The sequence below is a fragment of the Thamnophis elegans genome, chromosome Z, assembly GCF_009769535.1.
Source record: "Thamnophis elegans isolate rThaEle1 chromosome Z, rThaEle1.pri, whole genome shotgun sequence".
Lineage (NCBI taxonomy): Eukaryota > Metazoa > Chordata > Lepidosauria > Squamata > Colubridae > Thamnophis > Thamnophis elegans.
Genome location: NC_045558.1, coordinates 11,748,253 through 11,775,220, shown reverse-complemented (window position 1 = coordinate 11,775,220; position 26,968 = coordinate 11,748,253). Strand labels below are relative to the sequence as shown.

The window sequence follows — 26,968 nt, the reverse complement described above, 5'->3', positions numbered from 1 at the left end:
CCCTCATCTTGAAATATGATCTCACTGTTCTCCCATTAGAAAGGTCTACAAGAACTTGCAAAAAGGCTTCTCCTGACGTCCAGGAGAAGAGTCCCTATTTTTCACTTCCAAAATCAGATCTTTTGCTCATTACCAGCTATGTTCTTTGGCTGTTGCATAGAATTAAGAGGAACACCTCTTCCCACTTCCCAAAATAATCCATTAAAATACACATTGAGCAGAGGGGGCAGTGAAACAGTCAAGAACTTTATGGAAAAATCTCATCTCTGTCTTGTAGAGACACTACATCTATAGCAGTTGTTCCTAACCTTTTCTTGGCCATGCCCCACCTAAGCATCTCTAAAATCCTGATGCCTCCCCCCCCCCCGTGACATATAATTCTTACTTTACTCAAATAGTGAATTCTACTCATGTGGAGGAAGCCTAAAAGGCCATTAACTTGGTTTAAAAAAGGTTCAAATTGCCCCCATTAAAAATCAAATTGCCACCCTGTCCATGTTGGGAACCACTGATCTGTAGCTACAAATACACAGATAAAGAACATTGGTCACCCAAAAATGATTTCCACCAGGAAACTAGCCAGAATTACAAACCTTTGCAAAGCATTATACAATGCATCAATTATTCTTTCTGTTGCCTTTAGCTAATAGGTACATACAGAGCCCTTGTTTTAGTCGACAGAAGCCTCACAAAACGAGAAGGGAATATTACATGTTCAGCTTAGCTTAAAATTTATGAAGAAATGTTTTGTTGCAGTTGGTTCTCCAGGTTTCTCCAGGGATTTGGAGCTTTTCTCCCTTTCTGACAATTCATTGGCACCTGTGGGACAGTCCATGCATGCAAACGTTCAGTGGAAGTGACACAGAACTGGAATCCCACCTGAATGGCTGGAATAAGTCTAGGGATAGCACTTCCTAGGTTTTCACACATGTGCACACATCAGAAAAAAAATAATTTGTGTATCCCCCTCTCTCTGAAATGCAATTAAAACACATTTAGATATATTATTTCTACTAAGGCCTCCTACAAATATATTCATAATTTTATGTTAAATTGTTAAACTTTAGCTGAGAATTTTCTTCTGATAACAGGAACGGCATAAAGGACAGATAGGTCTTTTCCGTAAAGAAAACTCTTCAAATGCTTGAAGACAGGTACTATGGAACATGTGAGAGCAGGAGAGCAGAGCTGTCTGACGGGGACATGACTGATAGCCATTTGGGGAAAGTCCATCCTGAAGCTGAGCTGGCTGCATGAGCGGCATAATGCAAATAGGACAATCAGAAATATCTTGTCGGAAAGCCTAAAACAAAAAAGATTGGGAAGGTCAGAGAATGCAGTGTATGTAAAGCACCAAAGCTGCTTCTATGAATTTATTATGTCTTTTATACTTTGGGATGATTAATTCTGATTACAATAATTCAAATGCTTCATTTGTTCACAAACTAAAAAATATTTTAAATACAAATAGAGTTTTAAGATTAAGATTAAGATTTAGTTTATTTGTATGCCACCCTTCTCTGGGAGGGACTCAGGGCGGCGAACAACTCAAAAGGGGAAAAGGGGATACAAACACAATACACGTAATTAAAATACACAAGAGTCATACAACCATACAAGTCGAGAGGGGAGGGGAACTCATCAACCCCAGGCCTGCCGGCACAGCCAGGTTTTGACGGCTTTCCGGAAGGCCTGGAGAGAGGTGAGGGTCCGAATCTCCACGGGGAGTTCATTCCAAGGGGCCGGAGCTGCTACAGAGAAGGCCCTCCCCCGGGTGGTAGCCAGATGGCATTGGCTGGTAGACGGAACCCGGAGGAGGCCGACCCTGTGCGATCTAACGGGTCTATGGGAGGTAATTGGCAGCAGGTGGTCTCTCAAGTACCCAGGTCCAATACCATGAAGGGCTTTATAAGTTACGACTAGCACTTTGAAGCGTATCCGGAGACCGATTGGTAGCCAGTGCAGCTCACAGAGGATAGGTGTAACACGGGTGTACCGAGGTGCACCCACAATCACTCGCGCGGCTGCATTCTGGACGAGTTGTAGTCTCCGAATACTCTTCAAAGGCTGCCCCATGTAGACCGCATTGCAGTAGTCCAGTCTTGAGGTCATGAGGGCGTGAGTGACTGTCGCGAGTGCCTCCCAGTTCAGGTAGGGGTGCAACTGGTGCACCAGGCGAACCTGGGCAAATGCCCCCCTGGTCACAGCCGACAGGTGATGTTCTAAGGTCAGCTGTGGGTCCAGGAGGACTCCCAAGTTGCGCGCCCTGTCTGAGGGGCGTAAATTTTCACCCCCCAGCCTGAGTGATGGAATACTGGCCAAATTCTTGGGAGGGAAACACAACAGCCACTCGGTCTTGTCTGGATTGAGTACAAGCTTGTTAACTCCCATCCAGACCCTGACAGCCTCCAGGCACTGGCACATCATGTCAACCGCTTCACTGAGTTGGCACGGGACGGACAGATACAACTGAGTATCATCTGCATATTGATGGTATTTTATCCCGTGCCGTCGAATGATCTCACCCAGTGGCTTCATGTAGATATTAAACAGAAGGGGGGATAGGACTGAACCCTGAGGAACCCCATATTTCAGGGGCCTAGGGGTCGACCTCTCTCCCCCAACTAACACCAACTGCGACCTGTCTGAGAGGTAGGAGAACCACCGAAGAACGGTGCCGCCCACTCCCACCTCTCGTAACCGTCGCAGAAGGATACTATGATCGATGGTATCGAAGGCCGCTGAGAGGTCAAGGAGCACTAGGATGGAGGAGCGACCTCCATCCCTGGCTCTCCAGAGATCATCGGTCAGTGCGACCAAAGCGGTTTCCATGCTGTAGCCAGGCCTGAATCCCGACTGAAAGGCGTCCACATAATCGGCTTCCTCCAAGGACCGTCGGAGTTGAGAGGCTACCACTTTCTCAACAACCTTCCCAATGAAAGGGAGGTTGGAGACTGGCCGGTAGTTGTTCAAACTAGCTGGGTCCAACGATGGCTTCTTCAGGAGGGGTCTCTTTACAGCAGGGGTGTCAAACTCAAGGCCTGGGAGCTAGATCTGGCCGTTGGGCTGCCCTGGAAACAGCAAAGGACTGGCCCGTGGTATCTCTGCCAGTGACAATGGGGCTGTCAAGCGCCATGGGCGGCCCTCCTGAGCTCCATTTTCACTGGCAGAGAGTTGTAGGAAACTTGCAACTAAAAATGGAGTTCAGGAGCCACCACAAGCGCCCCCCACATGAGTGACATCAAGCTGCCCATCCCTCCTGAGATCAAACAACCCTGATGCGGCCCTCAATAATTTTTTTGAAACAATTTTTATTTATTTGTTTTTCAACAAGGACAAACATAAAAATAAAAATAAAAAAACATCTTCCATTACAAATTGTAGAAAAAGTGTCAGTTGGTTACAGTATTTCCATGCATCTCTTCCATAGTCACCACCTGCTTTTCATATCAAATCGCATATTTTAAATTCACCTATATTCATGTATATCACAATTATTATATCTCAACCTTAATTTGACTATAATTGTTTTTACATCATTTTATATATAATATTCAAAATCTAGAATAGGATTATATGATAACATTCCATTAAATCATCCTAAGATCATCCAATCACAATACATCTTTATAACATTCTAGAATAAAACTTTTAAACCTCCTCTCATAATCTCCATGTGTTTATATAAAATTTCATATTATCAAACTAATATATCTATATGTATTGTTATCATTATTAATCATTATTTAACTATAGCTATTGTCACTTCATTTTATATATACTATTAGTAAACTAAATTTAGCTTAATTTTTTATTATACATTTTCATTGCATCAACCTGTATCTTTCCAGTAATAGTCTTATATCTCTTGCCATTTGTAGCATTAATGTTCTAGTTACTTTCTTAATAAATCATGTATAAACTTCTCTTGGCAACATGTTATTCCTTTCGTATCTCATAAAAGCTTGAAACCCAACATCTGTTCTTTCCATCAGCTTATCTTTGGTTATTGCTAGTGCTTCTGTCAAGATTTCTCTCCTTATCTCCGTCAATTTTTCTCTCTTCTTCTGTGCTTTAAAGTCTGGGGTAGAGTTCCAATCCATCTATCTCCCCTTTCCATATTCTGCTCTTGCCATTACCAACCACGCTCACTTTGTTGTCAGTATCCAGTTTTCTTATCTCTTTGCTCATTTTTTTCTTCCATCTTTTGAACTCTGACCTCCACTTTCTTCATTTGGTAAACATCCTCAGTTTTTTCATCAGATTTTTCTGTTTTGTTTTCCATATTCTCCAATGTCTTTTCAATTCTCTCTGTCACAACTAATAGATTTTGAATTTCAAACATAATCATTTGCAGTGTTACAGTTTCTTTTTCCTGCTGAGCCATTCTTTCAATTTTGCAGACATTGCCACTGTAAGGTTCAAGGCTATTTTAATAAACTTCAAACAGGTTCATTTATTATCTTTCAAGTCAAAATGTTGTCTTCCCTCCAATAGCTAGTGATAGAACTTCCAAAAGGCACATGTATAAACAACTTGTGCTCTTCCTACTATCACTGTTAGTAAACAAACTGAAAGAACCTTGAATCTCAAATGACCAAAGAGAAAGAAGAAAAAAACAATGTATCCAGCCTTCAGCCTCTAAGTGGCAGTGTAACTGCTTTTCTTCCTGTTGTTACAACCCTCTTTATAATCCTTCTTATTATCTTCCTTATATTCCAAGCTTGAAAGAAAAAAAACCTTAAATGGAGATCAAAAATCAATCAAATCAAGCATTATAAAAAAGGATAATAGGTATAAGCAAAAGTGAAAAAAGAAGAAATAATTAATCAATTCAGTTTAAAAAATAGGGAGCCCCTGCAAAAGTTCCATCAGTGAAAAAAAAATTAAAACTGGATAACACACTAAGTTCAATGCAGATCAATCTCGCCGCCTACAGTCTTCTGTCTTCAATCTTAACTTAAAAATTTTTCTTGGGTAGTCTCTTCCTCTAATAATAAAATTTCCTCAGCAATTTGACACACTTTCTCTTTCCGCTTTCTTCCTGTTCCGGAGCTGACCCAACTTCAGCAGCTTCATTAGTTGCATTTCTGTCACCAGAAAAAAAGGACTATTCCTGCATCTTTCAGGGACTTTGCGGTGTCCCTGAGATCAGCAGGAGGTGCCCTTCTCAATCACTGTCTCTGTGGGACGGTTTAGGTCCAAATGGACCGTCCAGTGGCAGAAATTCGACTGCAATCTCGGAGCACCAAGATTGCACGTCGTGCCCTTGCGACATCAGCTCTCCTCCCCTCCCGTCGGCCCTCAATAAAATTGAGCTTGACACCCTGGTTTACAGTTTTAATTCTTGGCCATTAAAGTATTAAAGCTGAACAGCAAAAATAAAATACTGAAGTAAGGTAAAAATCACATCTGTGCTGCTAAAGCTAAATTGGGGTATATGGCAAGAATCAACAACTGTCTTTGTTAAGCAAGCAAAATACCCAGCATTATATACAAATGTGATTTAATGGAAGGAACGGTAGACTTGAATCAGAAACAGCATTAGTCTAACTCCCGATTCAGCCACAAACTTATGTTAGTAACCATTGTGGATCCTCAGACCATAACAAAATGCTTGTTCAGCAATTGTTCAAAGTTAGTATGGTGCTAGTTTTACAATCAGTCTTGGAAATTGTAGCCATAACTAACTAACTAACTAACTAACTAACTAACTAACTAACTAACTAACTAACTAACTAACTAACTAACTCACTCTCTCTCTCTCTCTCTCTCTCCCTCCCTCCCTCTCTCTCTCTCTCTTTCAGAATTTGGGAGTTTGGCAACTGATGCACATTTACGTTGGTTGCAGCATCCCATTGACACATGAACATGGTTTGTAACCTCCACATCCCCTTCCAAAAAAACAAAGGCAGTGGAGAAGCTGGCAGGAAGTTGCAGTTGTAGTCACACAACATTGTACTTAACAACCACAGCTAGAATTTACATAAGACGATGTGACCACATACCATTCTACTTGGTGCTCTTTGAGAGCTTGATTATTTGCTTACTCAAAAACCAACCTGAATCTGAATTTTTTCCCATTCAACTTCATGTATCTCTGGACCGAGCTTTTCCTCTAGTTGCTGAAATATTTCATGACTTGCAGCTACAGTGGAATCTATCTCGCAGAAGAATTCGTCAATACAAGTATCGTAGGATTTCAATAATCGCTGGCAAATCTCAGTCAGCTGGAAGATGAGACAAACATTTTTACTATTAATGGGTTAAAAAAAGGAGAGAGAGAGGGTCCGTGTAGCATTTTATCAAAATCTATCACTTTTGTAAGATTTTAAAGATTTTTTTGTGGCTCAAGTGAAACAACTCTTAATAAGAATCCTTTTTCTCTCTCTCTCTGTTTGCATTTGCATAGAGTGGATCCGTGCCTGTGGGAGAGTGTCAACAAGCAAAATTTGCTTGCTGAAGCCAAAATCCCAAAATTATTTAATAATAGCATCTGCTATTAGGAGATTGTAAAGCAAGACTCTGGAAAACTGTAGTGGTTGTTTTCATTTCTGCATCAAATAGTACAATGAAACAAATAACCCCTTTCAAAGTTCTAATCAAGCAAATGACCTAGCTTGATTTCTGTGTCCACTTTCAAAATACAAATGTAGAAGGGGAATTAAATTGTATTACTAGCTTAACAAGTGGAGCTCTACAATAGATTATATAATTCATGCTTTTTTAAACTCTAAATATCCTGCTCATTTGCTTGGTAGTGAAGGACACATTTGAGATACTTGATACAGGCTGCTTCAATACTCATTTCTCCATTTTATTCTTTTCTCCCAAGTATCTTCAGGCCTATTGAACTCACTCACTATTTCTTTAGCCTATAGGTAGTCCTCGAGTTATGACCACAATTGATCCCAAGATTTCTGTTGCTAAGTGAGATATCTGTTAACTGAGTTTTGCCCCATTTTACTACCTTTTTTGCTGCAGTTATTAAGTGAATCAGTGTAGCTGTTAAGTTAGTAACATAGATTGTTAGGTTAATCTGGTTTACCCATTGAAATATGAATCATCCAAATTTTGATCATGTGACCATGAGGATACTGCAATAGGCGTTATGTGTGAAAAATGGTCATAAGTCACTCTTTTCAGTGCTATTGTAACTTTGAACTAAATGAACTGTTGTACGTTGAGGATGATCTGTTCCCCTTCTACATTTGGATTTTGAGAGTGGACACAGAAATCAAGCTAGATCATTTGCTTGATTCTGTGGGTCTATATTGATTCTATGGCAGATCTCATGTTGGGATAATTTTAAAAATTTTCAGCAAAAATATTGTAAACATCTAAACAAATGATAGTTTTAGATTGCATCCCAATGAGAATAAAACTTAATATAATTAACGTAACTCACTAAAACCTTCTGTACTGATTTGGGTGGCTCCACTCTAAGAATTAAACCTAATTTAATCAGATATAATAGACTTTTTTTTATTCCATTGCACATTTCTTCCCCAGATCTTGTCAATTTCTCCCTGCAAACTGGGTCCCCTGAAGGCAGCTGTTTTGTGAGATTGTTTCAAAATGCACTTTCTAGGATTAAATTCTAAGCATATTTTCAATATTTGGAAATATTGTGGTTTTTGTGGGTCTCCTGCATATTTTCTGTGTGCTAGATTAGAACAGAAGTGCTGAATTGGGATTAAAATACATTGTTTTGGATTCCTAAATATCTTGCATGAGCACTGAGATAATACTGGTCATATACACTATTGGTTTATTCCTGCTCTTTGTCCTATAGGGTTGAATCCTTGGAGTACATGGAAATGAGACCTAAATATGCTCCATGAAAAGAATGCCAACTCTCATTTTTTTGGATGCATCAAATTATTCAAAATTATTACCAAGTATCTCAAAAGGAAGATCATTTTTAATTACTTGGTTTGAGATCAATCATTTCACTTAAATGGTATAGATTACATGTAAACAGTACAGCATGTACTATGCAGCTCTACAGATGCAATAAATGTTAAGTGCAGCTATAGGCGTTATTCTCGGAAAAAAGAACACGTAGCATGTTACATAATTTAAATTTAGAGATTGAACAACTTAAAAAGTCACTGTAAGAGTTCAGAACAACTTCAACAGGAATTTCTTTAACGAGGATATTAAATCAGATTAATTACAATATCTCTGTAAGATAAATTGCTAGAATTGCTGCCATGTGGCTTTGTTTATTTCCATGTGGATAAACTAAAAATACGACTAGGTCCACAAGTTTAACTTAAGGTACACAAAATTGCCATGTTTATGGATGTTAATCAGTTTTAAAATTTATATAAGGATTATATAAAATTCAGTATGAAGGAAAGGGTGAAATGTATGGGTTTTCAGACTTAAAGGTTTGGCAAGAACAAGCATCCTCAAAGACGCATGCATTAGTCCAACTTCCCCCATATAATTTAAAAAATAATAATGAACAATTGATTTTACACTGTGTTGGATCATCCCAGTTATTCTACTATTTATTCTCTCTCTCTCTCTCTCTCTCTCTCTCTCTCTCTCTCTCTCTCTCTTCTCTCTCTCTCTCTCTCTCTCTCTCACACACACACACACACACACACACACACACACACACATATTGCAAGGGATGCTAAAAATGGAATCCAGCATGCAAAGTATTTCACTGCAACTGACCTTTGGCCCTTCTTTAGTCAGGGAACAAATGTATGCATGCACACGTATACACAAATATTCATTCACAGACAACTGCACATTGGAACCACCTGCAATAGTTTTCTACTTGATATTGTGCAGTCTCAGTACTTCAGTTGTTTGTGCAGATGCTTTTATTACCTTCTAGGTAACCTCAGTGTGCCCAGTTCAGTCATGAGCTACATGAATTGGGGCATGATGATGCCATTATCACCCAAGTAAAGTCTTGGTTGATTTGATGTGTGTTGTTTGTACACATTGTATGCACACAAAAAAGGAATGCAGCTTCAATGCTCTGTGGTGCCCACACTTTTGCTACTAGTAATTGTTTCTGTACTGAATATTTTATTAGCATTCTTTTCAAATATTTGCACATATCTTATCAAGAATGAGCTGTACAATAGTCTCAATCCAGGAGTGGGTTGCTACCAGCATTACTGTCAGTTCAGCGCACAAAAAGTTGTAAAGTTGAGTTTGCTCCATTTTACAATTTTTCATGGCTGTTCTTAAATTAGTAACACAGTTGTTAAATGAATCTGGCTTCCCCATTGAATTTGTTTGTCAGAAAGTCACACAATAGGATCACATGACCCAGGGACACTGCAACCATCATAAATGTGAGTCAATTGTCAATCATCCAAAAGTAAATCATGTGACCATGGGGATGCTGCAAAAGTGCTCAGTGCGAAAAACGATCATGTCACTTTTTTTCAGTAACTTTGAACGGTTATTAAATGAACTGTTGTAAGTCGAGGAGGACTACCTGTATTTGATATTAATATCTGACTCACTTAGATGGCATATAGGCTGTGTAGCTTCCCTCTTCTAAAGCTATTTCTTCATCAGGGAAACACTCCAGAGTTCTTTCATGACTTTTATTGCTGCTTATCGTTTCCGACCTCTACTGAATTATGTGTGCTCTGATATTGTATCTTGCAGCAGCAATAGGATGTCTGTGTTTAAAGTAGGGGAACCGGCTTTGCAGCATTCTCCTTTCCTTTTTATTTTTTCAGGTAAGATAAAGAAATGGAGACATTTGCAGAAAGCAAAGTTAGAGTAATCCTTAATTTTTTTCTCCTCTGACTTGTTTTTTGTTTCTTTGCTTAAATTCTAGACATGGGTGTGTGGTGTACAGTTAAGAATAAATACAACATGCTTTCTGTTTTAAAACTTGTACGTTTTAGACTCACATTTTTCTACCTGCACCTTCCTCCCATGAAGGAGAGGAACAGACATTAAAACCATTTATTTTTTCTTTTAAAAAAATTAACAAGTGTAAAGAGCACTTGCAATTTTTAAAAGGAGAAATTTTACTTTCCATAAAAAATGTCTGTTCTGAAATGATTCCCTATCCAAATTCAGTGCTTTCCTTTGTCACCTCTGTGCTTTTCAACATAAACCATATGACAGTGGAGGCATTCTAAATATTTTTAGCTGTATGTAAAGCACAATCAGTCACAGGTTTTAGGTGACGCCCAAGAACATGATTAAATAAAGATGCACACAAAAGCATCAAAATGAACTTTGTCTGCCAAGGGGAGCTGTTTTAAAGCAATCCATCTTGATGTCAGCAAATTGCTTACTAATGTGTTGACTTAAAAGTAAAATGAAAAGCCTGGAATTTACAGCGTATCAATGAATCAGTTGATAAGCTTTTACTAGTTTAATATCCTCTTAGCTTGCTGCCTGGAGCCACATCAAGTTAGCAACAGAATGTTTGCCATCTCTATGTGATAAAGGAAGTCAAATGGCTAAACAAACTCCTAGACCATTATGTTGTTTGGTGAGACTTAAATTAAAAACTTTGGGTAAGAGTCACATGGTGAGGAAAGAGTGAGCAGTGCCATTTTATAAATAATACACCTTGTTTCAAGCAACAATAGCTGCCTTTTTAAGCTGCAGTGAAGATAATGGAATGCATTTGAAAAGATTTAATTATAGCAATAAATTTTTGGGCTCAATTAGATGACATATACAAGCACTGTTTATAGCTAACAATCAAAGAGGTTCGTTATCTAACCCAGGGAAATTCAGCAGCATTTCATTCTCTGTGGACGTTAGTGTTAAAAATTAGCATGAATTGCTTAGAATAACTTTTCCTTTGATCTAAATTAGCAAGAGTTCTAATTGATTTATATAATAAAGCAATTTAGTGATTCAACAATGATAACTCACAGGACTTAACTTAGGAATTTATCTGTCTCAAAATTTGACCTTTGCTATATATGTTCTTATCAATGAATACTTTTTTTAAAAAAAACTAGAGGCAACCCTGAGTACTTTGTGCTGTCCTTTGAGAAAATAAACTTATATTTTAGAAACCTTGAATGTTTTCTTACGGCCTATAAACCAGATGGACCAATGCATGTTTACTCAAAACTGAATTACAATAAAATTAATGGCTTTTGGTCCCAATATTAGCTTCCACTGGTTGATTGTAACAATTAGAAATAAGTTGTTTTATCTAGAAAAAGCTGCTAATGATTTCCCACTTTAGGAAGATGATGGGGACTGAGGCTTGGCAGCAATATATTTTAGAAGCAGTTCCATTTTTTTGAAATAGCTTCCCAATGGCTATCCAAATGGCTCCTTGCAGAAACAGAGCAAAACATCCAGCTAGATTTAGACTTGACCATCTGAGGACAAATAAAGAAATTGGTTCAAAAATGAACAGGAGTCACATTATTAACAGAGATGGTCTCTGAGACTGAGAAAGTGTTTTTTCACCTCTGCAGACGTGAAGAGAGGTAATAATAAACCTTATACATCTACCAAGCTAGAAGGAAGGCACACTTTGAGCTTTTAAACTTTCTCCCCACATTTCACCTTTTTAGGACTCTTATTCATTTCAGGTTCTCTTATGCATTTGTTAGATTTCAGTCTTCCTCCAGAAGCTCAAAGAGGCTTCCATTGCATTTTCCCTTCATTTACCATGTCCTTGCATAAGAGATTGGGCTGGGTGTGTGTGAGACTGCCACAAGGCTTCCTGTGAGTTTCCATTGCAGAAGATGAAGTTGAACCTGGATCTCTTTGGTTGTAGTGTGACACTTTAGCTGCTCTCCTTCACTGGCTCTAATCCATATGTGAAACCATATGCACTCAGTATATGGAAGAAAATGAATTACAGGTAGTCCTCAATTAACAACCACAACTGAGGCCAGAATTTCCATTGTTAAGCAAGGTGATTGCTAAATCTGTAGCAATATGTACAGCTAAAGCTGTATTTTATTGTTTTGTCATGGTTGTTAAGCAAATAGCTGCAATAGTTAGGTGAATCATGTGGTTAAATAAAACTGGCTTCCCCCTTTGACTTTGCTTCTCAGAAGCTGGTTGGGAAGTTCACAAGTGGTGATCACGTAATCCTGGGACACTGCAACTAACAAAAATGCATGCTGAGTGCCAAATTTTGATCCTATGACCATGACCAGTGGTCATCCACGCAAAGACGGGTTGTAAGTCACCTTTTCAGTGTGGTAATTTTGAATAGTCAATAAATAAATGGCTGTAAGTTGAGAACTACTTGTATATACTTTCCTTGGTATTTTCAAGACTCTAAAAGCTTAGTGGATCTTGTTGCTTTAGTCTAAACATGGGGTGGAGGAAGAAGGAAACTAGCATATGGGGCTCTGGGCAGGGACTTGAACTTTCTTTTGGGTGGGGAAAACCTGGAAACTTTCAGATTCGGGTTTTTCCAGCCAATGTGACAATGGAACATTGAGGCAGATGCCTGCCTTGGAGTTTTATTTCTGTTGGGGGTGTTACTTGGAACTCTGATGGCTTGTGAACAAAGACAGGCCATTTTGTTCTGATTGCGGATTTGACCAGCACTGAGTTTGTTTTGACTTTTAGCATTATAGCAATAGCAATAGCAGTTAGATTTATATACCGCTTCATAGGGCTTTCAGCCCTCTCTAAGCGGTTTACAGAGTCAGCATATTGCCCCCACAGTCTGGGTCCTCATTTCACCCACCTCGGAAGGATGGAAGGCTGAGTCAACCTTGAGCCGGTGAGATTAGAACCGCTGAACTGCAGATAACAGTCAGCTGAAGTGGCCTGCAGTACTGCACCCTAACCACTGCGCCACCTCGGCTCTCAAGCATTGCAATATATTTTGAAATGTGAAAATTTCCTACCTTTTCTTCGAAGAATTTTTTTCTTAATCTCACATCTTTGGGGGGTACTGTTTTTCTCAGATTTTTATACCACTTTCTAACAATATGTCCCCTCCAAAAAGCTTGAATTCTGCAGCATAAAAAAAAAAGAGTCTTTGAGTATCATAACATACCATAACACAACACAACTTCTTTGTATTTATTTTGTACAATGACAATAAAGACTATACTATACAACACAACACAACACCACTGAAACTAGAATGTAATCAGTTTCAAAACTAGAAGATTGTTTTTATGGCTGCTTCCAGTTTTTGCAAGCAAGAATGAAGGAAAAAGCATGACCACTTTCAACAGAGTTTGCCTCAAAGAGTAAGTTTTCAATATATTTCCTCTGCACAATTGATGCCATCTCATTTGGTCACTATCTAACTAGGTACAAAATAGTCATTGATTTACAATTACAACTGAGCTCCTAATTTCCATTGCTAAGCAAGATAGTTAAATGAGTTTTGCCCCATTTTATGATCTTTTTTGCCACAATTGTTATGTGAACCACTGAAGTTATTAAGTTAGTCACATGGTTAAGTGAATCTGGCTTTCCCATTGACTTTGCATGTAGAAAGCTGTAAAAGATGATCATATGACTCTGGGACATTGCCACCATCATGCATACACGCCAGCTGCCAAGCGCCTGAATTTTGACCACATGACCATGGGAATCTGCAATGGTCATAAGCCTCTTTTCATAAATATGAAAACGTGCAGAAGTCACTTTTTTAGTGTTATAACTTTGAAAGGTAACTAAATGAATCATTGTAAGTCGAGGACTACCTGTATATTGGAAACATAGCAGGTTCACCTGTTAGTAGAATAGATGGTCCAATGCTGATGTATCTATTTTCTTTTAGTTCAATAATTCTTTACACTAATTAAACATATCTAAAGTATTTCCTAGATATGTGAAAAAATGCTGATGTGTTACTTGCCCTAGCCCAAATTACCATGAAAAATAAGTTTTTTGTGGGTCACTAGTTTGAAAGTGGGTTCAGGACTCGCATCACCCCTATTTAACCAAAGACATGGTACCACATGGTTGGAGTATATTTAAAAAAGCATTACTTATAATGAGACCAAAATATTATGTTAATCTCCAGTTCAAACTGAACATTTTCATGAAAGTATTACATTATGATATTCAAATTATTGGATGTGCTGATGAGTTTTTTTAAAGCTTTAAAACCTAGCCAATCACTTACATTATTCCATCACTATACAGTACTTTTCATGCATGTAAACATTTCAACATATCCCTTTTGGGAAATGAACTTTGTTTTTTGCCAGTCTTTCTTACCTCGTAGCACATTTTATTTTAAAAAGGCGGGCTCCATCGTGAATTACTCGTGTTTGATATTGGGTTTTTCTACACATTGGACAGCTCTTTTTAGCTGAAAATCTTTCAAAAGCTTTCAGGCATGCCTAGAAAAAATTAATATTGGTTGTAACTGTTTGAACTTAGTTTGCTCCTCTCCAAGATTTATGGATATAAAAGTTATGTGTCCAGAGTTTATAGGTTCAGGAAAGACAATAGCATCATGGAAGGCATCTTAGAGGTCATCTAGTACTATCCCATACTCTGTGCACAAAATGTGGATGACCATCCAGTTACTATTTGAAGAACTCTAGCAAAGAAAAATTAAACATTTCCATGTGGCAACCTGTTTCACTGGCTGACTGTTTGTGTGTGTGTGTGTGTGTGTGTGTGTGTGTGTGTGTGTGTGTGTGTATGTGTGTGTATGGAGTGATGAACTTCACAAACAAGTAATATAGTAAATCTGTTCTGAGGGTTCATTTCTATGCTAAAAGCAGGTTTAACATTCTTGTTTATCTTTATATGCATAGATGGACAGAAGTTAGTTCAACACTAACTAATTATGAAGGTATTTGGGTATATGATTATTTATTTTAGAAAATTTATATAGCTACCTATCTTACATATAAACTCTGGACAGATAACAGAAATTAATGAAAATAATATAATAAAGCATCTAAAATTGAAACCAAAATCCTCATAATTAAAACAATCATAATACAATAATCAAGGCACTTTATAACAAGCTCAGCTGTATAAACGATGCTTATATGGGGCTCAGCTAGCAACCTTTCAGAAAGTCAGAAGAATTGGGGGCATCCAAATCTCATATGGGGTGGTTGTTCCATAGGGCAGATGCCTCACATCTCCATCACCCCAGATGATATTGTTTAATACAAGTATCCTTGAAACACACCGGTTGGATATGTGGGTGAGCAGAGGACCTTGGAGATAGGTGGTTCTGCAAATAATCTGGCCATGTGCCATAAATGGTTTTAAAGCATGTCACATTGCATCCAAAAGATGTAATTTGGTCAAACTTGGTGCATCCAAAATGAACACCACAGTAATCTGAAGCAGTTGAAATATTTTTCAAGAGCAGCCCCATATTAAAGCACATTGTAAAAATCCAGTTGGGAAGTGACTAAGTGAAAAGACACTCCTTATCCAGGAACGGACATAAGATGGATTTGAGCAAACGTTCCTCCTAGCCAGAGTTGTCACCAGGTCTTCAAGCAAGAGCTATGAGTTCAGGAAAACTCTCAAACCAACTCAGCTTGGGGAAATTGTTGAGAATTAACAATGAAAAATCTCTGGATCTGAGGAAGCCCAAATCCCAAGCTACTCGCTACAGCTGAATTACAGCCTGTTTTTCCCATCCAGTTCCTTACTACCTCCGGGCACTTGATAAGTACCTTGACACCATTACTTCTCCAGGCATGGGGGGAGATGTATAACAATATATTAATATTTTAACCTGATATATTGATATACTGATGTATGCTATACTGATAGTAATATATTGGACTGCAAGGCAATCAAACCGGTCAGTTCTTTAGAAGGCCAGATACTGAAGATGAAACTTAAATACTTTTGACACCTGATGAGAAGGAAGGATTCACTGGAGGAGAGCCTCATGCTGGGAAAGATTGAGGGCAAAAGAAGGGGACGACAGAGAACGAGGTGGCTGGATGGAGTCATTGAAGCAGTAGGCGTGCGCTTAAGTGGACTCCAGGGGATGACAGAAGACAGGAAGGCCTGGAGGAATGTTGCCCACGGTGTCGCGATGGTTAGGACATGACTTTGCAACTAACAACAAATATGTTGATATTACTAATATATCCTTATCCAATGGTTTCATATATATGTTAAATAAGGAGGAGGGGAAGGAAGAGGGAGGGAGAGGGAGAGAAGAATCTTGAGACCTCTCACACTGAAGCTGCACACAGAAGCTAAAACTTCTTCTCCACATCAGCATTGAGACAAATCAGCCCTAGAGGAAGAAAAACTATTGCAAAATAGTGTTTGCACTACTAGTAAACTGATCAAGGTTATCATAATTGATGGTATCAAAAATGCTGAGAGATCTAAAGATGGGTCTAACCCTGCATGCTAGGAATCCAGAGGTCACAAACACAAGCACAACCAATACCGTCTTTGTATTATAACCTGGGCTGAAACATGACTGAAAAAGATCCATATAATCCATATTCCCCAGAGCCCTTTGAAACTATTTACCATATTTTTACCAATCTTCCCTGAAAGTGGAAGGTTAGAGATTGAATAAAGGTAATTCAACACTGCTGAATCCAAATATGAGAATGACACAGGGATGGACCTGTGTCTCTTTCAAGGCAGTAGTAACCACCACCTCCTACAAAGAGGCATTTACTACCTCACAGAAGGACTTGATCAATCAGGGAACATTTGAATCCAGAATCAGATGACAAAGCTCACTAACCTAAGGATCTCTGAATTTCTCTGTACTAACAGGTGAAAGTCTCTCCAGATAACCAAACATAGTGGTTTACCCACTTCTATAACACCTGCCCAGTCATAGCAACCCAGAGTAGATCCAAGCAACTTTAGTATAATAGATGCCTAAGTCAGTTCTGACCCTAGCATTGACTGACTGAAACAGCTAATGTCCATTTGATAGCAATAGCACTTAATCTTATATACCGCTTTACAATGCTTTACAGCCCTCTCTAAGCAGAATTTACAGAATCAGCCTATGACCCCTAGCAGTTTGGGTCCTCATTTTACCCACCTCGGAAGGATGGAAAGCTGAGTCAACCTTGAGCCTGGTGAGATTTGAACTGCCAAATTACAGGCAGCAGAAGTAGTCTGCAGTACTGCACCCTAATCACTGTGCCACCATGGCTCATAAAATACCATTAAATGCATTTGTGCTTTGCAAGCTGCTTATTCTGAGTCATTATAAAATTACAAATTTCTGTGCTAAGTCTGGATACAAAATGTCTATATGGATTCTTAGTCATCCAGGTCATGGTTGTCCCAAAGGTGCTTTTTCAAAGAAGCAAGTGGACTTTCTGGTTTTTCTTTGAAGATGTCAGAGCTGAAGAAGCTTTTGGGATGAGAAGCAAAATGTTTTCAAAGAAAAACAAGGAAGTCCAGTTGCCTCCTGAAAAAAAGCATTGGGACATTGGGTATAAAAGCTTAGTGGCCATCACTGTAACTGAACCTTTTGAGTGCATATTTGAAAAAAAAATGATTATTTCTACTTTTGTCCTTCCATATGCAGGTTTGCATGTGAAAGGATGCACTGCCATACAAAAAATATCTCCAATGCTTCTAATCAACATTACAAGCCAAAGAGTTGATTGACATATCAGGTATTCTTTGTGATATGTGATTATTTCTACTTGATCTATTGAATCATTTTTCTCTATGAGTTTTGCAGGGTTGTTCCATATGCAATCATACTGTTTAAGATAAAATATAGTCTCAAAGCAATATCCTAAATATATTTTTAATTACACAATTAAAAGCAACAGATGTATTCTTACACATAAAATTTCACATTATAATTAGCTCCATAATGTGCAACTTAGAAGACTGGCAGGATACGTATTTGCCATTAATTGATAAAGAGGAATAGTTTACTTACTCTGTGAAATACGTGAGAACAAGAGAGCAACACCTGTTCAGAAAAACAACAACACCATTTTGAGATTTCAATCTATCCAAGAATTCCCTCCAATTTTACTATAATTACTAAACACACAATAAAAAGAAGCTTTCATTGCAGAAAGAACATATTAGTATTAATTACATTTTCTACATTTTTATTACATTTTATATGTAAGCACTGCATGATTATCCCACCACCCCCAAACCTATGATTGTTAAAATGCTTTGGAAAAAGACACAAGCTGGCACCTTAAAAGCCAAGGACATAAGGTGAATCATGAGTTCCTGAATATTAGGAATACCTGAGACCATCTTCTTCCTAGAACAGATGGACCTTGAAGTCCTTGTCTCTGATAGCTGCAGAAAATAATATTTAAAAAGTGGAAAGAATTTCCATAGGTGGAAGGCATAGATATTCCTTCCACCAAGGAATATCCAAGGCATACTTGAGAGACCGCCTTCTGCCAATTACATCCCTGCGACCAATAAGATCACATAGATTAGGCCTCCTCCGCATTCCATCGGCCAGCCAATGTCGGCTGGCAACTACAAGGAGGAGGGCCTTCTCAGTAGTAGCCCCGACCCTTTGGAACGAGCTCCCCGTAGAGATTCGCACCCTCTCCACCGTCCAGGCCTTCCGCACAGCCCTTAAGAACTGGCTCGCCCGTCAGGCCTGGGGACAAGGATAGTTACCCCTCCCGAATGATGAATGTATGTTGTTTACTATTTTATTATATGTCTCTATCTTAACGTCTGTATTCCCCTTCCCCGATTTTATGTGAGCCGCCCTGAGTCCCCTCAGGGAAAAGGGCGGCCTACAAATACTAATAAAATCTAAAATCTAAATCTAAAAATTCTGGTGAGTAGTACTGTAAGGAGCCCCAGATCGCTCCTGAGTGATGGAGTGGAACATCTGTCAATTTGAACTGAGGTAACGGAATGTGAGGCAACTGGCAGTTGGAACAGAGTTGTTTTCAGTGGGAAGGGGGAGTAGAATGTCTAATTCCTTAGCATCAGAGCGTGTTAATATAAGGCAACTGACAGTTGGAACAGAGTTTTTTTCAGATGGGGAGGGGGAGTAGAACGATTTTGCATCAGAGTGTGTTTATACTAATACTAATGATCTGTCATTTTGAAAAAAATCCTTCCTTAGCGAACACCTAGAAGCCAAGAGGAACATATGTGCCAAATTTCAGGTTTATAGGTTTTACGGTTCTGGAGATTTCATGATGAGTAAGTGGATTTTTGGCTTTTATTATGTCATATTCATGGTAAAAGAAAGTCTAAGGTTCTCTGAAAATTAGCAACTCACATAACAAACTACCACCCCTAACCCTCAACTTCATATGACTAAAACACAAGTTAATTTATTTCATTTTTCCCAATGGTAATTTTTTTCTGTTTTACCAGATTCTAGGACTATGAGATGCTTTGGATTCAATCTGGAATTTTGTGGCTGACTGACTGACTGGAACAGCAGCAGCTGCTTTAATGTCTGGCAGGTAGGTGCTATATACCTGAAAACATCTCTTCAAAAGTTGAAAATTGCAGCGTTTCCAGTTCCACCAGATATACAGGGGGTTCCCAACTTACATTTGTAGTTGAGTGTACAATTATGGTTGTAAGTCACGATGGCTGTTAAGTGGGTCATCACATGGCTTTACTTGAAATTACCTTTATTGCAGCAAATGAGTGCTGAGGTTACTAAATGAACACCATGGTTGTTAAGCAAACATGACGAAACCAATTGCTCACTATGAAGTTTCACCAGAAACCAGAAGTAAATGCCAATTCTATTAAAATGTTGTAAAAGGTGGCCACATGACTGCAGAAGCTATTAAGATGTGGTGAAATGATTGGAATGGAGAGTTCTTGGGCATCTTGGAACTGGTTGTTAAGCAGCCAGTTGTAAATTAAGCTCTATCACTATTCCATAATATTAAAAGAGGAAGATAAAATACCTGTGGCTGAAGGGCAAATTCTTCTTTGCATATAGCACAGGGTTGAACAGAATCTCCTTGCTTTATGGATCGTTGCTTCACATATTCCCAATCGTCTAGAGTTAATGGCACATCAGGAAGCTCCACCAATCCAAATTTCTGAGCTGCATGTAAAGTCCAGCAAATGAAATTAATTCTTAATTTATTTCAATATAGGATCTTCTGTGTTGCAGTGCATAATTATTTATTTATTTTATTATTTATTTATTTTTTCTTGTAAATAATTGTCAAGAATCACTACTGACAGAAAAAGAATGACACAATCTAGAACATATACAAATGCACAGAAACATCCATATTTCATCCGTTCATAGTATATTAGCATAACCTTCTATTTCATCAACAGTGAAATCTTCTGCATATCTCTTAGAAAGGCATTTCATAGTGTAAAAGGGATACTCCCAGGTACGAATGCACAATATGCTGTACAGAATTGGAACTAAATTTACTTCCCCTTGTTCAAGTAAGCAGATGTGCCATATGACAGAGGAATTTGACAGGTATGTCACATTTTTCTCAGGCAACCAAGACTTCTGGATTCCACACTGGGGTTTCTATCTGAAAGAATGTTTGCAGGGCTGAGCGATAATGAGCAAAACCCAAAATAAACAAATTAAACAGGCCACCCTAATATCTTATTTTCTAGATTCTAAAACCTATTTTGTTACTTAATTGTTTTTATTTTCCCACTTCAGCACTGAAACTACTTCATAATGTAGTATCTTTTTTTAAGACAAATACTAATTTGGTCATTTTAATTTTCCCAGAAACCAAGAGTTTATCTATCTGAATAGATGTGGTTTAGATTTAAAATAATCACTCAATGAACAAGTAGATTTATTATAAAAATAGGTAAACAAAGCATTTTTTAAAGCACGTTCATAAATGTTTTAAGATTGAGTGGCTTTTAATAGTTCTTAAATGTTCTGCAATGATGTGTTCCAACAGGCAAAGCTGGGAAATCTGTGAATATTTGAATGTGGTTGAACTACAACTCCCAGCAACTTCATTCTCCTCCATCAGTGTATATCAAATATTCCAGTTTGTAGACATAGGCAAACAGTTAAATTATCAACATACCAGTGACATGCGGTGAGGTTTATGGCTGGTGAGGCAAGCGGGCAAAAGCTGCCCTATGTCGGACACAGTGGCAGGGTGTTCAGCCCCGGCTTTAAAGCCCCGGCGCTGTGTCCACCATAAAGGCGGGACGCGTCCTGCTCTATGGCGGACATGGTGGCAAGGCTTTAAAGCCCGGCGCCATATCCGCCATAGAGTGGGATGGTGGACACAGCAGCAGGACTTTAAAGCCCCGGCACCATGTCCGCCACAGAGCGGACGCGTCCCGTTTGCGGGTAAAACACACACACACACAAATTACTTACAATAATACAATTACTTACAAATTACATTAATTTTGAATTCCTCCCTCCTCCCTCCGACCCACATACCTTTTCCAGCTGTGTCACAGAGGATTTCAGCTCTGCTCTTGTCTGCCATGATGAAAATGTAAAAATGTAAAAAGAAAAAGGCAAGAGCTGCTGAAGTCAGGCTGGGTTAGCTGCTGCCAGAGTCCCCAATGGATGACTCTGCTTAACTGTTTAAAAAAAGCCTCTAAAAAGGTGCCCTCTACAGGAGGAGGCGAGAGAACCACGCGCCTCATCTACATAAGTAATTTTTCGCCTTTTAACCCTTGCTTAACTCTGCTCAAGTGATCATAAAGATAGACTAAATGAGGCACGTGGTTCTCTCACCTCCTCCTGTAGAGGGCACTTTTTTAGAGGCTTTTTTAAGCAGTTAAGCACTAAGCAGGGTCATCCACTGTGACTTTGGCAGCAACTACCTCAGCCTTTTTCCTTTTAATTTTTTTTTCTTTTCATGATGACAGTGGTGAGGCCCTGCCTCCCCTGACTGCACGTCACTGCAACATACCAATGTGCATTAGCACATTTATACAGAAATATATCTTCTACATCTGCCTAACTATTTATATGACTGCAGAGCTTGGGTTTCAAATCTTGAAACAGAAACATGCTGCTTTAAAAAAAAAAGAATGGTTGGGAGGCAAAACAGGAGGCAGAAGGAGATAACTTATTTATTAAATTTATATGCCACCTAGCTCACTATCAAGCAACCCTGAGTCTTAACATGTTATAAAACAACAATATAACACAAGTAAATCATGAAACATTAAGCATTACAATTAAAACTTTAAAATTAATAACAACAAAACCAGGATAAAAAGGGACTATTATACAAATGGGGTAGAGATGGGATTCTAATTTTCTAACCAAGTCCAGAGTGGGATGCCCTCATCAGGGACCCAAGCCAAGTAGCAGAAATAGGTTTTCAGGACCCTCTGGAAGGCCAATAGGGTGGGGGGAGATGTCATCTCAAGAGGCATGTTGTTCCAAAGAGCAGAGGCCGTGGCAGAAAAAGCTCATCTCATGGACCCTGCCTGCTGAAATTTTTTGATGGACACAGCATGCCTCTTCTGCTGGAGTGAGTGGCAAGCCAATCACATTGGGATGAGATGGTAGCCTTGACAATGCCATAAAGTGTTGCCTAACTAGCAATAGCAATAGACTTATATACCGCTTCCTAGGGCTTTCAGCCCTCTCTAAGCGGTTTACAGAGTCAGCATATTGCCCCCAACAACAATCCGGGTCCTCATTTTACCCACCTCGGAAGGATAGAAGGCTGAGTCAACCCTGAGCCGGTGAGATTTGAACAGCCGAACTGCAGAACTGCAGTCAGCTGAAGTAGCCTGCAGTGCTGCATTTAACCACTGCGCCACCTCGACTCAATTCATTTATTTTTGTGTGTGTTTGCCTTCAAATCAATCTTGACTTCTAGATTAACAAGTTCCTGTAAGTTTTTTAAAAAAAATGTTTTGCATAAATGATTTGCCCTTGCCTTCTTCCAAGACTGAGAGCGGGGTATTGGCCCAGGGGGGTTGGGGGAGCTTAACCAGATGGATTTTTGCCTAAGGAAGGACGGTAATATACCGTCTTCTAGTTTCTATCCTGTGTCTCAACTGTTGCATCAAACTACCTCCCCAGAGATCTTTACTACTGATTTTAAAGGATGAAAATTCTTGTAAACATAAATGTAAAAAGTGTAAAAGTAGCAGCTCGGTAGTTCTTCCTAGTTATTAGTCAGACCATGTAATGTTATTATCTCATGACAGTATAATATGTTGCCGCTGCCCCTCCTGTTTCCCCAGGCAGGAAGCTTATGCATCCATCTCCTTTATTATAATAATATAATACAGTAAGTCTCTTGTTTCTTGATTTGAAGCTGGGTGTTTAGCTACAGGCATTATTCATGAATTTGCCCCCAAATCATTACAAAAACACAACCTGTAAATTTTTGAGCAAAGGGTAGTTAAAGGTGAAGGTCTGTTTTTTAATAAAAAAACTATGCCCAGCCTAGTAAATTAATTTTTCTTTTTTTGGAAAAGCAACAGTTGCTCAAGTACGTATCCCAATTATAGTAGAAGACAACTCTAGATGGTGCTAATGTAGTTTCACTGGGTAGTAGACTCGCTTCTTTCTGTATGAAGACTTTCTTTCCTAATGGCAAAAATATTTGTGCTCGCACTATGGTAAAATCTTTTGCTATTGATCACAGTGAAAATCAATTTACATACATATCAAGAGGTACCAGGGAAAAGAAAATATTTATTCTCTAAGTAATTCTCCTTAACTTGGTGACATTACTTTTTAAGATAGATTCACCAGATTTTGATAGTTTCTGGGGTTATTTAATGCAATATATTCCTACTGTTTCTCAGATTTTTTTTTATGAATGCAAAGAGAGAATGTGATATCAATGACATAGTCAGCAGCAATGTCTTTAACGTTAATGATGTTACTGTTATTTTTTGTAATCATTTAAAATTAGTTAGTGATTCTTCATCCAGTTCACATACGTATATGTTCTCATCCAAAATAAGTTATACTGAGTTGCTTTTATATAATGCTTACAGATAGAAAAATTTTGAATCCAAAATGTTTAGGCAAAGAAGAAGTACAGTAATTGCTGTCTCCCCCCTCCCCCTTGTAACTTTCCAGGAAATATTTATCTGCTGCAAATGGAAGCTGAAAAGGAAAGCAGAGAAAACTACTTGTAAGAATGAGCAGCTCTTTAAATAAATTGTGATGCTATTGTGCCATATGGAAAAAAGTATCTATTTATTATAATATAAGTAATTCTTTACTTATTTATTAAATTCATATGCCACTAAATCCTTCCATACCCAAGAGGCATTAAACATTTATTAAAATCAAACAAGAAGAGACTGGGAAATTAAGCTTTTACCTAAAGTCAGAGGCTGAGGACTTGGATCAAGAACATATTCTTTTTCTGGATCTTCGCTTTGTGGGTTATTTTGGTTGTTTGGCTGTTTGTTTGTTTGTTTTAATCCAGTATCTATAACTGCTTTGATTTTCTCTTTGTTCACAGGTCTATATTTATTTATTTTATTCCATGTCTTTGACTTTAAAGGATCTGCTAATGAAAGATGTTGCAGTTGGAGATCATGTAAAATATGATCTTGTAATGCCACAGCAGTAAGTACTACAGATTCTGGTTTGTAGGAACTCCCCTAAAATAAAGTTTCATAATTATTTTTATAAATTACTGTTATATATGAATGATATGTACAGCCCATTAAACAACAAAAGAAATTCAGCCTTTAGCCAATGATTTTTTTAGCCTGACAGAACCTTTATGCCCATACAACTCCCATGTTTGAAGTCTTACTAATATACAATTACCACAATATGAAACATAAGATTGATATTTGACACATCCCACTTCAACTTATATAAAGGCAAAAAGAAATCTTTGATTTATCATTTATATTAAATAAAATAGCAGCAATTTTAAACTTTTAATTACTGAACCCATAATTATTGTGTGCAATAAACTCATTATGAACTATAAAAGTTTGACATGCCTAAACATATTTTGTTTCAGTGTAATTAAAAATAAAACCTAAGGCTACTTCTCCCTTCCAAAGCAACTGCACATTAAAACAATTATAGCAGTAGATAATATTTTATATGCATTAAATCGGCCTATTTATAAAGCTTTTATTTTCAAAGCTCTTTCTTAGCATGTGTTTTACAACGAGACGATCTGTGCACCTTGAAATATTTCTTTTGCATCATGGAACAGGAGGCAGTGATAATTTCTTCATCTTCAATATACAAAGAGGTCCTCTGTGCAGTACCAAATTACTACAATCCTAAAAACAAGCAAACAAAAAAACCCACCAAATTAAAAACATTGAATATTGTAAACAGCATGGCAATTAAAATATATGGTTGGTGTTTGCAAATAATCCTTGACTTACAAACACAATTGAGCCCCCGGGACAGTAAAGCTGTTATAAATACAATATGTACCAATTTTCAAGGGATTGAATTTTGATCATATGAACATGGGACGCTGCAATGGTCCTAAGTGTGAAAATCGGTCATAAGTTACTTTTTTCAGTGCTGTTGTAAATTGGAATGATCTCTAAACAAATGATTTTAAGTTGAGGACTATCTGTACAGAGTTTTACATTCAGTCTGATAATAGTCACCAAATAAGTGGTTGCAAGTTGAGGACTGTACTTTGACATATGTTCTTAGTGACCTATTACTGTAATGTAAAAGTTCTTGTGAGAGAGGTCCAATTCTGAGTTTATATTTGCTATTGATTTGGACAAAAAAAAAGTACGGGTAGTTCTTACAAAAATTCATTTAGTGACCGTTCAAGGTTACATCATCACTGAAAAAAAGTGACTTATGACCGATTTTCACTCTTAGGACCATTGCAGCGTCCCCATGGTCATGTGATCAAAATTCAGATAGTTGGCAAATGACTCATATTTATGACGGTTGCAGTGTCCTGGGGTTATGTGATCAACTTTTGTGACCTTCCGACAAACAAAATCAATGGGGAAGCCAGGTTTACTTAACATGTAACTAACTTAACAACCATTTTGATTCACTTAACAACTGTGGTAAGAAAGGTCATAACATGAGGCAAAACTCAGTTAACCAATGTCTCGCTTAGCAACCTAATGCTATCGTTTGTCACAGTCAACCAGACATTTAGACTGGATTTGAAATTTTTTGTCTGCCTATTGAGTCCTTCCCAAAGACCTGGGAATGCAAACATTGGAGATTGCAACTCCAACACAGACCATTGTTGGTGGAGGATTTGAAGAACACGAGGGTATCCAGTTGCCCCCAATCTTTTACAACCTTGGATATGAAAACTCCCCAATCCCACCCAAAATAAGGAGTGGTGGGATATGAAAACTCCCCAATCCCACCCTTGAAGGCAGCATGCTGGGACACTGTCCCTCATCTACAATGATAATAGCACCCTATAATACAGGGGTCTCCAAACTTGGCAACTTTAAGACTTGTGGACTTCAACTCCCAGAATTCTCCAGACACAGCATAGCTTGGCAACTTTAAGACTTGTGGGCTTCAAGTTCCAAAATTCTCCTGACAGCATAGCTGGCTGGAGAATTCTGGGAGTTGAAGTCCACAAGTCTTAAAATTGCCAAGTTTGAAGACCTCTGCTATAATACAGTGTTTTTCAAACATGCCCACTTTAAGGCGTGTGGACCTCAACTCCCAAAATTTCCCTGCTGAGTCATTCTAGCAGTTGAAGTCCACGCATCCCAAAATGCCCAAGTTTAGAAAAAAAAAACACCCTATATATATATATATATAATAGGTATTCTTGCACTTCTTCCGCTTTCTTCACACAACACACACACCCGGCTCCTCTCCCCAATGCCCCCAAAGCACTTGCCGCCACCTCAGGCGCTTCGGGAGCTAATATTATTCCGAAGGGCTTCCTTCTCTCCCTTCAAAAACCAGAAACACTCGGTTCCCTTCGCTGCAGAAAGAGAGATAGAGACGCCTTTCCCCCGCTCTCGCTATGCCGCTGCTGCCCCGCTCGAGCGCTCACCAGGTTGCTAAGCAACCAGATTCACACCAGCCCCGGAAGGCCGGACGAGCCTCTTTGGGGCGCGCGCGCGAGAAGGGCACGCGCACTCCTCATCTAACTGCCTATCCTCTCGCTGTCTCGCGCGCTCTCTCCCTGTGGAG

At 38.6% G+C, this 26,968-nt stretch overlaps 1 protein-coding gene across 1 annotated transcript; it reads right to left on the bottom strand.

The window, feature by feature from the left end:
* Nucleotides 1–472: 472 nt before the first annotated feature.
* RNF32 (ring finger protein 32) lies at nt 473–25,086 on the bottom strand. Its single transcript, XM_032237775.1, has 8 exons — nt 24,998–25,086; nt 24,168–24,453; nt 19,809–19,951; nt 17,825–17,857; nt 14,176–14,300; nt 12,843–12,951; nt 6,063–6,230; nt 473–1,303 (listed from the first exon to the last, which is right to left on the bottom strand). Exons 1-8 carry the CDS (start codon nt 25,019–25,021, stop codon nt 1,064–1,066), a joined length of 1,128 nt encoding a protein of 375 aa, XP_032093666.1. The 5' UTR covers nt 25,022–25,086; the 3' UTR covers nt 473–1,063.
* Nucleotides 25,087–26,968: the final 1,882 nt, after the last annotated feature.

Coding starts and splice junctions, on each gene's coding strand:
- RNF32 (XM_032237775.1), bottom strand. CDS start 25,021: ATGATGCAAAAGAAATATTTCAAG. Junction 12,952..14,175: donor AAAATAAAATGTGCTACGAG/GTAAGAAAGACT, acceptor TTTATGCTGCAG/AATTCAAGCTTTTTGGAGGG. Junction 6,231..12,842: donor AAAAATTCTTCGAAGAAAAG/GTAGGAAATTTT, acceptor CTCATCTTCCAG/CTGACTGAGATTTGCCAGCG.